Raw genomic sequence first — 16,191 nt, forward strand, 5'->3', positions numbered from 1 at the left:
TTTTTCTTGTGGCCATTTCCTCAGCAAGGCAGGTGTCCGAGATCCAGGCCTTGTCTTGCAGGGAACCTTTCTTGCGGATTTCTGAAGCAGGAGTTTCTATAAGAACAGTTCTCTCCTTCCTCCTGAAAGTGGTGTCCTCTCTTCATTTGAATTGGTCGGTTGAGCTCCCTTCCTTCGCAGGCCTGGATTCTTCTCCAGAATCTAGAGAACTAGCAACTGTACCTGTTCTACACCCGGGCGGCGAGCCTTTTTATTGGCACATCTGTTTTGTGCAGAATTTCCCTAGAAATTCACTGTGTCCCTTCCACATTCACACACCCTCATACAGGCTCCCTCACTCTCTGGCACACACACACATCCCCTCATATAGGCTCCCTCTCTGAAACACACACTCAAGCATCCTGCGCACTCCCCCTCTTACCAACCAAGCTCTCTCTCACACTCCCCTTCATACACACGTTCTCTCTCACCGGCATCCCCCCCCCCCCCCACCCTCTCTTACCTCCCATGCTCTCTCACCCCCTCCGCACCCACATCTCACCAACCATGCTCTCTGTCACACCCCCCCCCCCCCCCCCCCCCCCCCCACACACACACACACATTGTCTCTCACCAACAAGCCGCGGGACCCGCACCGTTCGCAGGAAGATGAAGGCCCGGGCACGCAGATCACGGCACACGGGGGACTTCCATTTTCACCGCGAACGGTGCACCGGGATCGTTCGCGGCATGCCAGGGTCTCCTCTGCTATATTCTGCCTCTCTCCTGCAATGGCCGCATTCCTTCCTACCTATGCCGTGTTTGAGCCGCCTGCGCCATCTATCGGAGGGCCGGGAAACATGCAGCCCAATATAATATAGCGCCATCTATCGGCGGGCTGTGCAATATCCGCGATCACTGACGGACACACTCCAAGCTCGATATATTGTGGATTAAGGAAGCTGGATATCAAGAGGGTATTGTTGTTACCTGGAAGTTACGAACAGTTTCCGTCTCTCGGATCATCTTTCGTTTCTGGAGTTGGACCCAAGAGGGGTCATAAAGCTTTGAAGACCAATATTGCACGCTGGCTAAAGGAAGTTATTGTTTCGGCATACCTTGTGATGGGTTGTCCGATTCCAGTCTGTCTTAAAGCTCATTCTACTCAATTGCAAGCGGCGTGGGCGGAATGTCAACAGGTGTCGCCGCAAGAGATCTGTAGGGCAGCTACCTGGAAATCTGCACAGACATTGTCTAGATGTTTGGGCTCTGGGGCCAGTGTACTCAGAGCGGGACTCTCTCATTCCCACTCATGTTAGGGAAGCTTTGGTACATCCCAGGAGTCTGGACTGATCCGGGCACACACAGGGAAAGGAAAATTGGTTCTTACCTGCTAATTTTCGTTCCTGTCGTACCACGGATCAGTCCAGAGTCCCGCCCATTGGGAGATAGAGAGTCTGCTCGGCCGGTGGTTAGCAATTCAGAATGCTCCCCTTTCAGGGAAAGAGTATGGGCATCCATTTGTTCATAGAGTTAAATTTTTCATTCTCTCTGCTCTTTGGGGGGAGTTTGATTATGTAGATGTTATGGTTGAGATTTTCTGCTTGGGTACAGTGTAATACTGACAGACTCTAGGAGGCACCTCAGGGATATAGGACGGAGTCCATTAAAATTTCTGTCTCCATCTGCTGGAGGGGAGGCAAAAACCAGGAGTCTGGACTGATCCGTGGTACTACAGGAACAAAAATTAGCAGGTAAGAACCAATTTTCCTTTAACTTATGAAATCTAATGTAAATTCTTAGTTAATGAGTGTGTCGCAAAATTATGCAAACCAGCTCATTAGCTGCGAACGTTTAGATAAACTACATGCTAAAAAGGCTTCACAAACTCCATTTTGAAAAAAAAAATTACCTCCTTGAGGTGGTGATAAATGTTTTTTTACCAAACAATTTCATAGGAAAATTCTATGGGTTATTCTGTTGCTGGACTAATTTGCATAGAAATCCCAGGAGTAAAATAGTATGCTAATTACTAAAATTTGTGCAATATCTGGCACATTTAAGTACCTTTACCTCTTTGAATGTAGCTGCCTGGCTCCCTCCCAGCTTGTCCTAGGTGGGGATGATTGTTTGGCTGTACTCAGGAAAGGACTGGGGGGCTCTTCTGAACCCATAGCAGTAGAACCAGAATTTAAAATCAGTACAGCAAGCTGTGTATTTTTTTGAATTCAGTTAAATGTAGGCGTTTTAAAGTCATTCATGTTTTGAAAATGAAAATGTTAAAAGTAAATTGGTAATGAAACTTTGGCAGAGGATACTGTTAATATTTGTTCTTTTTCTCTAGTTTCTTGGAGAGAATGGTTATGCCCCTAACATCTCTGTGAAAACACTCCAAAGCCCCTCTACAAAGGACTTTCTAAAGATCTTTGCATTTATATACAGTTTTCTTCATCCATCTTATGATATTCCTGCTTGCAAGTTTGAGGAGGAAATTCCCAGAATTTTTAAAGAACTGGGGTATGTACTAGTTCTTAATGCTTGCCTGTCCATCATTAGTCTGTGTTAAAACCCTAATCCGTTATTTCACAGTTGCTAGAAAATCCCTCATAAGTTGTGTTCCAAGCATGCATACTCCTTTCTAAATATGTTGCTAGAACTATGTTCCTGAACATACCCAGATCAGTCCAGACAAGTGGGTTTTGTATCCCTACCAGCAGATGGAGGCAGAGAGCAAACCCTTTGAGGCACTGCTACATAAACAAGAATTCCACCTCCAGTCCTTCAGTATTTCTGTCTCCAGCAGATGGTAGAGGTACAAACCTGCAGTTCTGACTGAAAGTTGAGACTTGGATATTTGAAATGTTTTGGATCAGCTCCCCGAGGTGCTAGGTTCCTTTGTAGGCCATCCCTCAAGTTGAGCCGGACCACTGGGGGGTTGGATACCTCTGACTGTTGCGGCCCGCTATATCCGGGGACCTTGATAGCCAGGGGACTGGCTCACTCTGGGTATCCCAAAGTCCCCTCCTACCTGCCACTGTCTCTATTCAGGGAAGTACCCTTTTTTGTTTCTTTGCATTAAGTTTATTTTAATTAAAAAAAAAAAAAAATTGGCTGAGGAGAGAGACAGGAGAATTGGCCTGAGGTGCAGTGCTGGGGCGATTGACCAGCAGGAGCTGCTGGGTTCGGCAGAAAGGTGAGGGCGAGGAGTGCCGCGTATTTAGTTATCCCCAGTAAGTGAGGGGGGGGGGGGGGAGAGAGTGAGTGACTGAGACAGCATGTGTATAAGTAAGAGATCTCAAGAAACAATACTCAGAACAAGAGTTGGCAAAGCATTAGTCCCCATGGCCAATAGGACTCTTCTTTCTTGGGCCATAGGGGCTGGAGAAGGAAGTTGCTGCAGCTGCTATGTGCGCTAGGGGGGGGAGAGAGTGAGACAGTGAGCCAGCATGTTGGTAAGTGGAAAACAGCATGTGTGTGAGTAAGAGAACGACTGATCAGGAAGGTGACGTGTGAGTGAAAGAGACTGGTCATGGAGGTGACTGAGTGTGTGAGAGAGAGAGATGGGTCAGAGAGGTTGATTGTGCGTTGAGTAAAAAAGAACTTTCTCCGATTAGTTTTAAAATGTGCCCCATGCTAACTTCATGGAGTGCCCCCTAGTCTTTCTACTATCCGAAAGAGTAAATAACCGATTCACATCTACCCATTCTAGACCTCTCATGATTTTAAACATCTCTATCATATCCCCCCTCAGCCGTCTCTTCTCCAGGCTGAAAAGTCCTAACCTCTTTAGTCTTTCCTCATAGGGGAGCTGTTCCATTCCCCTTATCATTTTGGTAGCCCTTCTCTGTACCTTCTCCATCGCAATTATCTTTTGAGATGCGGCGACCAGAATTGTACACAGTATTCAAGGTGCGGTCTCACCATGGAGCGATACAGAGGCATTATGATATCTTCCGTTTATTCACCATTCCCTTTCTAATAATTCCCAACATTCTGTTTGCTTTTTTGACTGCCGCAGCACACTGAACCGACGATTTCAATGTGTTATCCACTATGACGCCTAGATCTTTCTTGTGTTGTAGCACCTAATATGGAACCCAACATTGTGTAATTATAGCATGGGTTGTTTTTCCCTCTATGCATCACTTTGCACTTATCCACTTAGTCTTTTTTTTTTTTTTTTATATAAAATCTGAGTTGTCTGAATGGGCAGAGGGTCACCTTATAATAGGTGGCGACTTCATCCTCTCTCGATACCCTTATTTGGATAACTCCGAGAGAGGTGACAGGCTCCTGGGTAACTAGAAATGTACTTAAAAATTTGTTTTCAGATAGAAGGTTGGTGGACTTATGGTATCTGAAGTATCCTTCAGACTGCAATTACTCTTTTTTTTTTTTACTCAAAGGTACACCAGTCCTATTCTAGGTTAGATTATTTTTTGATTGATAAAATGCTGGTGGACAAGACAATGGAGACAAGATTGGGTACCATTACATGGTCGGACCATGAGCCAACATAGGTCACTCTTATGTTATGACCAGATATAGTGGGGAGGAAATTTTGGCGTTTGAATGATAGTCTTCTAGATGATTCATGGGGAGGGGAGCATACGTGATATAATAAATCCCTAGAAACGGGAGTGGTGCCAAGTGATTGGAGAACAGCGGTGGTGGTCCAGCTTCACAAGAGTGGGAGCAGAGAGGAGGCTGGTAACTACAGACCGGTTAGCCTCACCTCGGTGGTGGGAAAAGTAATGGAGTCACTGCTGAAAGAGAGAATAGTGAACTATCCACAGTCTGAAGAATTGCTGGACCAGAGGCAGCATGGATTCACCAGGGGAAGGTCCTGTCAGACAAATCTGACTTTCTTGACTGGGTGATTAGGGAATTGGATTGAGGAAGAGCGCTCAATGTCATCTACTTGGATTTCTGCAAAGCTTTTGATACGGTTCCGCACCGGAGGCTGGTGAATAAAATGAGAAGCTTAGGAGTGAGTGCAGAGGTGGTAGCCTGGATTGTAAACTGGTTGACTGACAGAAGACAATGTGTGATGGTAAATGGAACTTACTCTGAAGAGAGAACAGTGTAAGCGGAGTGCCACAAGGATCGGTGTTGGGACCGGTCCTGTTCAATATCTTTGTGAGCGACATTGCGGACGGGATAGAAGGTAAGGTTTGTCTTTTTGTGGATGACACTAAGATCTGTAATAGTGGACACGCTGGAAGGAGTGGAGAAAATGAGACTGGAAGAGTGGTCGAAGATATGGCAGCTGAGATTCAATGCCAAGAAGTGTAGAGTCATGCATATGGGGTGTGGAAATCCGAAAGAACTGTATTCGATGGGGGGTGAAGGGCTGATTTGCACGGAGCAGGAGAGACACCTTGGGGTGATAGTGTCTAACGATCTGAAGTCTGCAAAACAATGTGACAAGACGATAGCTAAAGCCAGAAGAATGCTGGGCTGCATAGAGAGAGGAATATCTAGTAAAAAAAAAAAAAAAAAAAAAAAAAGGAAGTGATTATCCCCTTGTACAGGTCCTTGGGGAGACCTCACCTGGAGTACTACCCCAAACCAAATAAGCCTGATACTTTACTTGCAATGCATATCCAGCATAGCTCTCTGCTTCATCGGCAGGGGGAATGAAGAAAAGATGATTTATATTCAGACAACGACCAACAAGGACTGAATTACATAATCTGGGTAAACAAATAAGCATGGGTGTAGCTTGCTTGTTACTGCGGTTACTACCCCAAATCAATTAAGCCTGATATTTATTTTATTTAACAGCTTTTTTTATACCGGTATTCGTGGGTACATCATATCTGTTTACATAAAACTAAAAAATACATATAACAGGGGAGGGGAGCAGATGGATAAGGAGGATGTGAAAAAGGGGGGAAGCATAGAATAAAAAGCGATAGAATTAACAAATGAGGCAAAGAGTAAAATACAATATACAAGAGAGAATAAACAATTGGGGCAAACAGGAATCTGCATTATACAATATAACCAGATAAATAACTTAAGAGGGAGGATAGTAACTGAATGAGATAAGTAAAACAGAGAAGGAGGAGGATAAGCAAGGAGTAAAGAAAATATTAAGTAAAAGGTGAGGCGATCAGTAAACTACAGTTTTAATATAACCAGGTAAAAAACTTAATGGGGGGGGGATAATAGGAATGAGGAGGGTGGGAGGGAGTGACAAAATTATCAACTAAAATTCAAAGGGAGGGAGGGAGTGATACTTCACTTGGAATACATATCCAGCACAGCTCACTGCTTCAACGGCAGGGGGAATGAAGAAAAGATGATTTATATTCAGAAAACAACCAAGGACTGAATTGCACAGGCTGGGTAAACAAATAAGCGTGGGAGTTGCTTGCTTATTGCGGCTGTTACTACCCCTAACCAATTAAGCTAGATACTTCACTTAGATGCAGCTCCAGCACTGCTCTCTACATCAATGACGGGGCTGGAAGGTAAATAGAACCAAAAAGTTACTAATAAGGGCCAAGAGTAACAGATAAGTATGAGAAAAAATAAATAAAATAAGTGTGAAAGCTTGCTGGGCAGACTGGATGGGCCGTTTGGTCGTCTTCTGCCGTCATTTCTATGTTTTCTATATAAAAGTGGGAGATACTAGCTATGACATCTATTTTTGCAGATGACCTACTGTTTATGTTGGTAAAATCAGAACTTTCTTTGAAGGTAGTGTTAGGAGAATTGCGGAGTTATGGCTTGATTTCTGGGTTAAAGGTGAATGAGGGCAAGTTGGAAATTTTAAATATCTCAGCTTCTCAAGAGTGTGTTGATAAGTTGAAGGCCCAGTTTCCATTCAGGATAGCTAAGGATTGGGTGAAGTATCTGGGGGTTTGCATAGGTCCTGAGGGGGATCAGTTATTTAATTTAAATTATGGAGCTTTGATCAAAAAGATATATAATGATTTAAACTAATGGGAGCATTGGAATCTTTCATGGTTGGGATGGATCTCTACCATGAAATTGAACATACTCCCAAGATTGTATTATTTGTTTCAAACCCTCCTAGTTAACATTCTGGCTCATCTCCTAAAGTTAATGCAGAAAAAGATATTTAGTTCCATCTGGAGAGGAAGGCCTCCATGAGTGGCTAAGGGGGGTGTTACATAAACTAAACTTCGGGGAGATTTAAATGTGCTAAATTTAGAATGGTACTATGAGGCTTCCCATATGCGGGCCATTATTGATTGGAATAGAATTAAGGGTGTGAAATCCTGGGTTAGTTTGGAGCAGAACTGGACCAGGGTATCTAGGTATAAGAGTTTGATTGGGGGGGCCCTGGACCCTGGATTTTAAAAGTTTATCGTCCTCCTTTACTAGTGTAACTTTAGTGGTATGGAGGAGGTGAAGGCAGGTTCTGGTGGGGGAAAATAATTTATAATTCGTCCTTCCTGTTCCATAGGGAATTCCCTCTGGGTAATGACGCTTCTGTTTACTCCTGGTGGCGGAGTTGGGGCATAACTAGGTTGGAACAGGTACTTTCATGGCTTGTTCTTCAAGATAGGATATCTATCTGTCTCTAAGAGAATATCTTTCGTACAGTTGCTGCTGACCAAAAGAGGGTCATGCTAGATCTTAGAGTAAGACCTTGTTCAAAGGTATGTGTGACCAGGCAGATACACTGAAGAGACCAATATCTAGAATCTGTGGAATGCTAAATAGAGATCTTAAATTACCAGCATGTCAGGGCTTGGGAAAAAATTTAGAGGAAACTTTGGGTGAAGGCGTCTGATGTATTTGTCCCTCAAGAGAATGCATCGGATGTACTCAGGGGTGGATGGAAGTTGTTGGAGAGGATGTGGAAATGGAGTATATTTTTGGGTTGTGGATTTTTTTTTTTTGTTTGTTTTTTCATTTATGGTGAGATTGTCCTGTAGAGGGGAAAATGTGGGACGATGTTTCTCATTTCTTTACAACCTTGACAGGTCTTTTGGTGGCCAGGGTTCCAAAGTTATTCTTACTTGGGATCAGTGATCGGAGTTTGAGAATGGATATACTTATGTAGTGTTGGCTATTAAGTGTGAGGTGGCATATAAATGGAAGGACTCTGGGGTTCTGAACATCATATTTATTAGGGGGTGGTTACATAAAATATATGTTCTAGGGAAGTTAACGACTATAAAATAAATCCTTGATGGGGTTCCAAAAGACACAAGAGCCTTTAGTTATAGTGAAATGACTATAATGAATGTTCTCTAGATGTCGGTTTTTCTTTGGATATTTGTAAAAGTTTTTCTTTGATTTAATCAAATAAAATTTAAAAGGGGGAAAAAGTCAGGTTCTGGGGATTGTTCTAGGGAAGCTGCACATACTGGATATGTGTAGAGTGCTTCTGAAGTATTTGAAGGTGACAAAACATGTTTTGTAGATTGGATCACCTTTCTGTGTTTATTCAGTGGTCCTAAGAGAGATGAAAAGGCTATGAAGTCTTCTTTTGGCAGATGGATTAAGGAAAATATTGCATTACCTTACATTTATAGAGATTTGGTGCTCCTGGAGGGACTTAAAGCTCATTCAGCCAGAGGACCAGTAGCCTCATGAACCGAATTTTAGTGTTGCCACAGAACATTTGTAGGATGGCAGTATGGTTGTCCTGAGATGCATCCTCCAGGTTTTGTCATACAGGTTAAATGTCTGAGCAACAGACACGGCTGAATTTTGGGGCAGGTGTGTTGAGAACAGGTCTTTCAGGATCTCTCCCAGTTTAAAGGTGACTTGGGTGCATCCCATCCATCTAAATGGTCTGGTGGACGATACAGAAGTAAAGATTGGTTTCTTACCTGCTAATTTTCTTTCCTTGAGTTCTACCAGACCAGTCCAGAGTCCCACCCAGTTAATATATACCTCACATAAAAGCAATCTATAAATATTTAGAGAAGGTAATGGTTATTGTGTGTTGCTATTTTTCAGGTCTTCCCAGTTGAGGGAGGTCAGGCCTATTTTCGGTTCACCTAAGAGTTTATTAACCCCATGCTCATTGGGTTTTTTAAGTTTTGACTTTCATATGGAAATACTGAGGGACTGCAGGTGGCACAGTCCCTTAAGTAGGCGGTTACAGTAAATCTTTTATTCTATCTCCATCCACTGATAGGGGAGAAAAACCCATCTGTCTGGACTGGTCTAGTAGGACTCAAAGAAAATTAGGTAAGAAACTAGTTTTTCCTTTGGAATCTTATTTACGTTGTCATATTTCTGATGCAAATTGTTTTTTTCCCGCCTTTATAGATATCCCTTCCCATTATCAAAAAGCTCCATGTTCACGGTGGGAGCACCACACACTTGGCCTCACATTGTAGCAGCCTTGGTTTGGTTAATAGGCTGTGTGAAGGTACTGTACAATTTACATATCATTTAATATGTTTTGGGGCTGGATGCATCTATCTTAATTGCAGGGATTTTAATTCCATACAAGCACATGTAAATGGCAAGTGGTCAAAGGAAACACTGTTCACAATCACCAAGTTAAATAGTTCAGCAAGAAAACATCTTATTCTTGTTCCATGTTTATAATCATAGTGTATACTGTACACACACTCACTTGCACATACATAATTTCTTAAATACACTGCCTCCTCTCACACCCACCACAGTATTATAGCAAATGACAGCAGATAAAGACCAGTATGGTCTGTCCAGTTGAAATTCTTCCACTTTGGCTGATGAATGTGTATTTTCCCATTATTATCCTCCCATGCCAATCCAGATAAGTAGGTTATGCATCCTGACCAGCAGATGAAGACAGAACAAGTTTTCAGTAACATCACTCATGGTTTGTGAGCCGGTGCAATGGTAAACCTCGTCTCTAGCAGGTGCAGACATAATGTGGACTTCTGTTTGGAGGTCCCGGTAGAACCCAAGAAATGAGTAGGGTCAGGGTTCCTGAGACCCACTTGGGGTTGAAATTCTGCTTTTGGAGCTGTGGCCTATTGATTTCTTCTCACTTCTTCTCCCCTGTCTCTACCTTCTGATATTGTGGGCTCTGGTTGTGTTCCCTTCCTGTTTAAGGGGTCTTTGCATTGCATAAGACAGCTGATAAAAGTTAAAATTAAAAACAATTTTAAAAACGGGGGAAAGGATCAACTACATGGTTCAGTTTGGATTCTGGTGGCTGCTACAGCTGTTTGGGAGAGCCCTGGGAGAAAGGGAGACATGAAAGGTCTGAAAGTGCTACATGTTTGGAGCCCATTCCCAGTGTCCTTCCAGAGTGTGAGTGCACAGTGGGAACATGGGGCAGCATTTGTGGCAAGGTTCCCTGGTGCAGGAGACCTCACAGGGTTGTCAGTGGGGTCATAACTTGGCTTGCTGCGGCAAGCAGAGAACTCTGTTTTTTTGGCAGGGGATGCAGCCATTTTAAGTGCACAGGGAATGAAGTTTGTGCTACTTTTTTCCCAAGGCCTTTCTCCTGTAGGGCAAGCCTGGAGGTCAGAAGATTTCTCTGCATTCTTTGAGGAATTAGAGGCCCCTGTGAAGAGAAGTCCTTCTTTAGGAGAGGGACTTGATCTCAGGAGATTCTTTCCTCCTACCAGTTGCTGCATTTAGAAGCAATAGTTCTGGTTCTGGCCAATGAAGAGGGCCAGGTTGGTACTCCATTTTGTGGTTCTGAAAAAGGAAGGCACTTGTAGGCTCATTCTAGACCTTGACGTGTTCAGTTGATGCCTAAAGTTGCCTCATTTTCCTGTGGAGACCTTGTGGTCAGTCATATGGAGTTTCTCATCTGTAGATCTAACAGAAGCTTATTTGCACATTCCTTTTCATTAAGAGTCATTTTCAGTTCAGAACTATTCCATATGGGTTGGCCACTGCACTGCAAACCACTTCCCAGATCATGGTGGTAGTGGTGGCCTTTTTGTGCAAAGAAGGTATACTAGTACACCCCTATCTGAATGACTGGCTGGCTTTTCAGAGCAAAGTTGGCATAAGAGAATCTGTCAGAAACCACCAGAATAGTCCAAGGTTTACAATCACTCGGGTGGTGAATTTCTCAAAGAAACAGATTGAATCCCACCAAATCTGGGTATACCTGGGAGCAAGATTTAACACTGGGAAAATGTTCTTAACTCAGGAAACAATCTGCAATGTACATCTCCAATTGCGGGGGGTGGCGGGTTATTGTTGGCGAGCTCCTCTGAAGTTTGGGACCTATCTTCAGATTTTGGATTCCATGGCAGCAAACCTAGAATTGGTCCCCTGAATTAGAGCACAGATGTAACCTCTTCAGTACTCTCTTCTATCAAGGCGGTCCCTGGTGTCTCAGAATTTTGAAGTGTGCAGCTGGTGAGGATGAGTCTGAATTGGTGGCTCAACAAGGACAACTCAAGGAAAGATGTCTGGTGATCCCAACATGGACAATAGTGACAACATATGCTAGGCTAAGGGGGTTAATTATTGCAACCAGGTGGTACAAGATCTATGGTAAAAACAGGAAGCAAATTGGTCCATCAACAGGTTGGAAATGAACCATTTGCCTAGCTCTTCTGGCCTTCCTTCCATTGATTCTGGGAGTGATGGTCAGTCTTATCTGACAATGTGACAGCAGTAGCATATGTGAATAGACAATGGGTCTCCAAAAGTGTCTTCATTGCCTGAAAGATGGCTATGATAGAATGAGCAGAAAGACACTTGGCAGTGCTGTCTACAGCTCACATAGCCAGAAAGAATGTTATTTAAACAGACTTCCTGAGTCTGCATTCATTGGATCCAGGAGAATGGGAATTAAATGAGTCTTTCAGTTAGTGATCTACAAATCGTGAGCCCCACAAGTGAATCTCATGACAAGGTCAAATTCCAATTGGAGAGATTTTCAAATTGCAGAAAAGAAAAACGTTGTATAGGAACAGATGCCCTGATTCAGCCATGACCAGAAGACCACCTTACCTGTTTCCTCTGAGGCCACTCATAGGAAGAGTGCTAAGAAGAATAGAGGTTCTATGGTAGCTTTGGATTGGGCAAGGAGGCCATGGCGCATTGATTTGATGCGACTCAGGGTGAAGGAACCTGTATGGTTGCTGGCAGACAAGAAGCCTACTGGGTCAGGGCCTGATCTTCACAGAATACCCAGCTCAGTTCTTGGTTATGGTTTGGTTGTTGAACGGGCTCACTTATGCAAGAAGGTCTGACCCCCAGTGAATATACGGGTTTAGAGGATGTCTAATGCCTGGTGTCTGCAACATGTCTTCCCCTTTAAGGGCATCTTTTGGATTTTTTTTCCAAATATTTGTCTTCTCTTTCCTACAAAATGGCTTTGAAAAAGGGTTGCCTTTCAGTTCTTTGAAGGTTCAGTTGATGGTCTTGTGTTATAGGGGAAGAATTCAGGATTGTTTGGTAGCACCACATCCAAATGTGATTCGCTATTTGAATGGTATAAAGCATTTATGACTTATTTTATTTGTGTGTTTATATACCATTGTTTGGAGCTGGCCTTCACAATGGTTTACATCTGAAACAGTACATATAACGTTATGCAGAAGAAACAGTAATGCTTGTAACTTTTAACAGGGACAATAACAGATAACATTTAATAAATGTATGGATTAGCAGTCAGTATGGTCAGGTCTGGATACAGGTTATGGATTGGGTATAGGGAAATAATTACGATGAGAGGAAATGTGGGAAGTAGACTTCTACTTTGTCCAGTGGTTTCCTCTTGGGATTTTGACCTGGTGTTGAAGACTCTAGTAGGTGGTCTCTTTGAGCCTGTCAAATTGGTGACTCAAGCATTTGCCCTTTAATTTTCTGGTGGCAGTCTGTTCTGCGAAGCATATTTCTGAAATTATAAGCCCTGTCTTGCAGGGATCAACACTTGTTGATTTCAGAGGAAAGCATAGTGATCCATCCTGTCTCTTCCTTCTCTAAGATGGTATTGGACTTTCACCTTAATCAGTCAATTTCCTTACTAATATTTAAGTTGAAGGAATGTAAGCATGAAAATAGTCTATATAAAATGAAGATACATAGAACCATTTTGAGATACCTTTAACATGACCAGTTCTTTTCAGAAGTTGGACTGACTGAACTGTTTACTGGGCCTTATAAAGGTGGGCACTTCAAAGTCTTCTGTAGCTAGATGGCTTAAGGAAGCTATTGGCATAGCATAGATCAGCCAGGTATTACCAGCTTCAGAAAGGCTGAGTGTGCATATAATGAGAGCACAGGCGACTACCTGCGCTGAATCTAGGGCAGTCTCTCCAGAGGATATTTGCAAGGTGGTGAATTGGTCATCCTTGCATTCCTTTACTAAGCATTACTGCTTGCACATCCAGGCTAGGAACGATGCTGCCTTTGGGCAAGGAGTCTTGAGAGTAGCCTGAACCTTCTTTTACACAGTATGAGAGGAGCTTGGGTATGACTGATGGCAGGAAGGATAAGGAAAGAGAAATGAAATCTTACCTGATTATTTCCTTTCCTTGAATCCTGCCATACCAATTTAAAACCCTCCCCGGTCAGTCTAAGCTGGCAGAAGTACAGAAAGTACAGAGATTTATTCGTTGAGTGAACAGAAGGGAGCAGGACCTTAATGCATTCCCTTCAAACCTTCCCTTCCCAAAGGGGAGAAGTATGAGAGCCTTGGAGTAGTTCCTATTTCTAAAAAGTTAATTATAAGTATCAATGGCAGCTGGGACACTTCCCCCCCCCCCCCCCCCCCCCAACCCTATTCACCACCCCCTCCCTGCGACACTAGGTTAACCCCTCCAATCCTAATTAACGACCAGACACCATTAGTTGTGGTATAACAAAGGCTGCAGCTTTATTGAAAAAGAACATGAAGGTAATACATATGGTGCCTGAGTCGTGGATATCGCATGCGGTATCACTGCGCTGCCCCTGATCCGCCATCCGCCACGCTTGAGCAAAATGATCTGTCGCATTCAAGCAAGGGAGGCCAACCCCTGGGTGCTACTGCACCCCAATGTCCCCTTAAGAACCATCCTCACCAGGACATATTACAGCGATTAGGCTGGCAGCATGTCAGACATCACCTTGTCCCCCCACCCCCAGCTCAGGTACCTGGCTCCCTCCTCTACATTTATCCCCAAGCTGAAACATTACATGCAAACATCTATAGAAACATAGAAATGATGGCAGAAGAAGACCAAACGGCCCATCCAGTCTGCCCAGCAAGCTTCACACATTTTTTTCTCATACTTATCTGTTTCTCTTAGCTTTTTGGTTCTATTTTCCTTCCACCCCCGCCATTAATGTAGAGAGCAGTGATGGAGCTGCATCCGAGTGAAATATCAAGCTTGATTAGTTAGGGGTAGTAGGGGTAGTAACCGCCGCAATAAGCAAGCTACACCCATGCTTATTTGTTTTACCCAGACTATGTTATTCAGCCCTTATTGGTTGTTTTTCTTCTCCCCTGCCGTTGAAGCAGAGAGCTATGCTGGATATGCATTGAAAGTGAAGTTTCAGGCTTATTTGGTTTGGGGTAGTAACCGCCGTAACAAGCCAGCTACTCCCCGCTTTGTGAGTGCAAATCCTTTTTTCCACATTTCCTCTTGCTGTTGAAGCTTAGAGCGATGTTGGAGTCACAGTAACCATGTGTATGTTTATTGAATAAGGGTATTATCTCCAGGCAGTAGCTGTCATTCTGGCGAGCCACCCACTCTTCATTGACGGCCTCTTGACTTTATGGATCCACGGTGTTTATCCCACGCCCCTTTGAAGTCCTTCACAGTTCTGGTCTTCACTACTTCCTCCGGAAGGGCATTCCAGGCATCCACCACCCTCTCTGTGATCTGATTAGAAGAATCACAGTCCTGACTCATAATCTGTCTCATCATCTAACAAAGCACTCTAATGCTGCCTAATGGGGTACCCCCACCTATCCCTGACTATACCTGAATTGGGTGGGAAGGCGGAAATGCCGGGGTTGCTGCAACATGGCGCTCCTCAGATAACAGCCGAAATTCAAATAGAGCCAGCGTGACATAACTGCGCATCAGGCAGCCTTCAAATGCACAAGCATCTGACTCTCCAGGCCCTACAAATAAAAAATCATTGAGGTAGTGTGTGACATCCAGAACACCAGCTCGTTGCTCCACCACCCAATGTAAAAAGGAACCGAATAACTCAAAGGAAGCACAAGGCACAGCGCAGCCCATTGGCATGCACTTGTTATAAAAATACTGTTCCTTGAACTGGAAAACCAATAAAGGGAAGCCACTCAAGTGGACTGGGAGCAGCCTAAAAGCCGATTCGATGTCAGTCTTTGCCATCAATGCACCCTTCCCGCAACTCAACAATGCCACCACACTGTCAAAAGATGCGTATTGTACAGAATACTCGTACCACGGCAAATGATCGTTCACAGACCTCCCAGGCGGGTAAGATAGGTTTTGGATGAGTATACATTTCCCCGGCTTCTTTTTTGGGACGACTGCCAAAGGAGAAAATATCATCTCCGCAAATGATGGATCAGTGAAAGGGGCAGCTATCCTACCTAGTCCTATCTCAGCATTAAATTTCTGTTGCACTATATCCATATGGCGTGCTACCAAACCCCCCATTGTGCGCCAAACTCTTGAGAATCTCACCCCGGAAAGGAACAGGAACCTCAACGGAAACCCTCTTATAATCTTGCAAGCCACCCCACAGTTGGGGTAACAGTCCAGCCAAGGCAACATCCTGCCTAATCTGATCGGAGTGGGTGCCCTGACATGCAGGCTATCCTCATTTGACTTTTTCAGAACTCCCTGCGCTAGACCTCTTTCCGCACCTTGCCACTGGTTGAGACGCAACACAAATGGAGTAGGCGTGCTTAAACTTGCAATCTTTAAAATTGCAATTAGATTTGTTAAAGCACAAGCAGATCTTGTTGTTCGCAGGAGCAGATGATGGGACAGCTGAATTACTGGGTTTTTGAACTGCCACCGTCCCACTGATGCAGCTTGGCCACCGCTGCTTTGAGATGGATGTATCGCCTTGCTCGTCTTGATGCCCTTTGTCCGCGCTGCTGCCACTTGTATGCCGCTTCCGGCTACTGCTACAGAAGGGACTCACCCGCATCTGCTGCTTTACTCTTCATCTGCCTAAGCCACAGCCCTACATCCTGCGTTCCCTAAGACATGAATCTATTCTCTTCCATTTTGTCCTGGAAATGCTCATCATAATGCAGCCACGCCACCCCTTGTATTCCCTGTATGCCTAAAGGATGGTATCTTTAACAATAGTGAA

General features: G+C 44.0%; 1 protein-coding gene across 2 annotated transcripts in view; it reads left to right on the forward strand.

The window, feature by feature from the left end:
* The window catches only part of NDC80 (NDC80 kinetochore complex component), a 167,753-nt gene that overhangs the window by 36,621 nt on the left and 114,941 nt on the right, over nucleotides 1–16,191 (forward strand). For both annotated transcript variants that reach the window (XM_029578372.1, XM_029578373.1), the window contains exons 5-6: nucleotides 2,324–2,496; nucleotides 9,244–9,346. In XM_029578372.1, coding sequence (XP_029434232.1) covers nucleotides 2,324–2,496; nucleotides 9,244–9,346 — 276 coding nt within the window. The remainder of the gene's footprint in view (nucleotides 1–2,323; nucleotides 2,497–9,243; nucleotides 9,347–16,191) is intronic.

Source organism: Rhinatrema bivittatum, chromosome 15 (genome assembly GCF_901001135.1).
Source record: "Rhinatrema bivittatum chromosome 15, aRhiBiv1.1, whole genome shotgun sequence".
NCBI lineage: Eukaryota > Metazoa > Chordata > Amphibia > Gymnophiona > Rhinatrematidae > Rhinatrema > Rhinatrema bivittatum.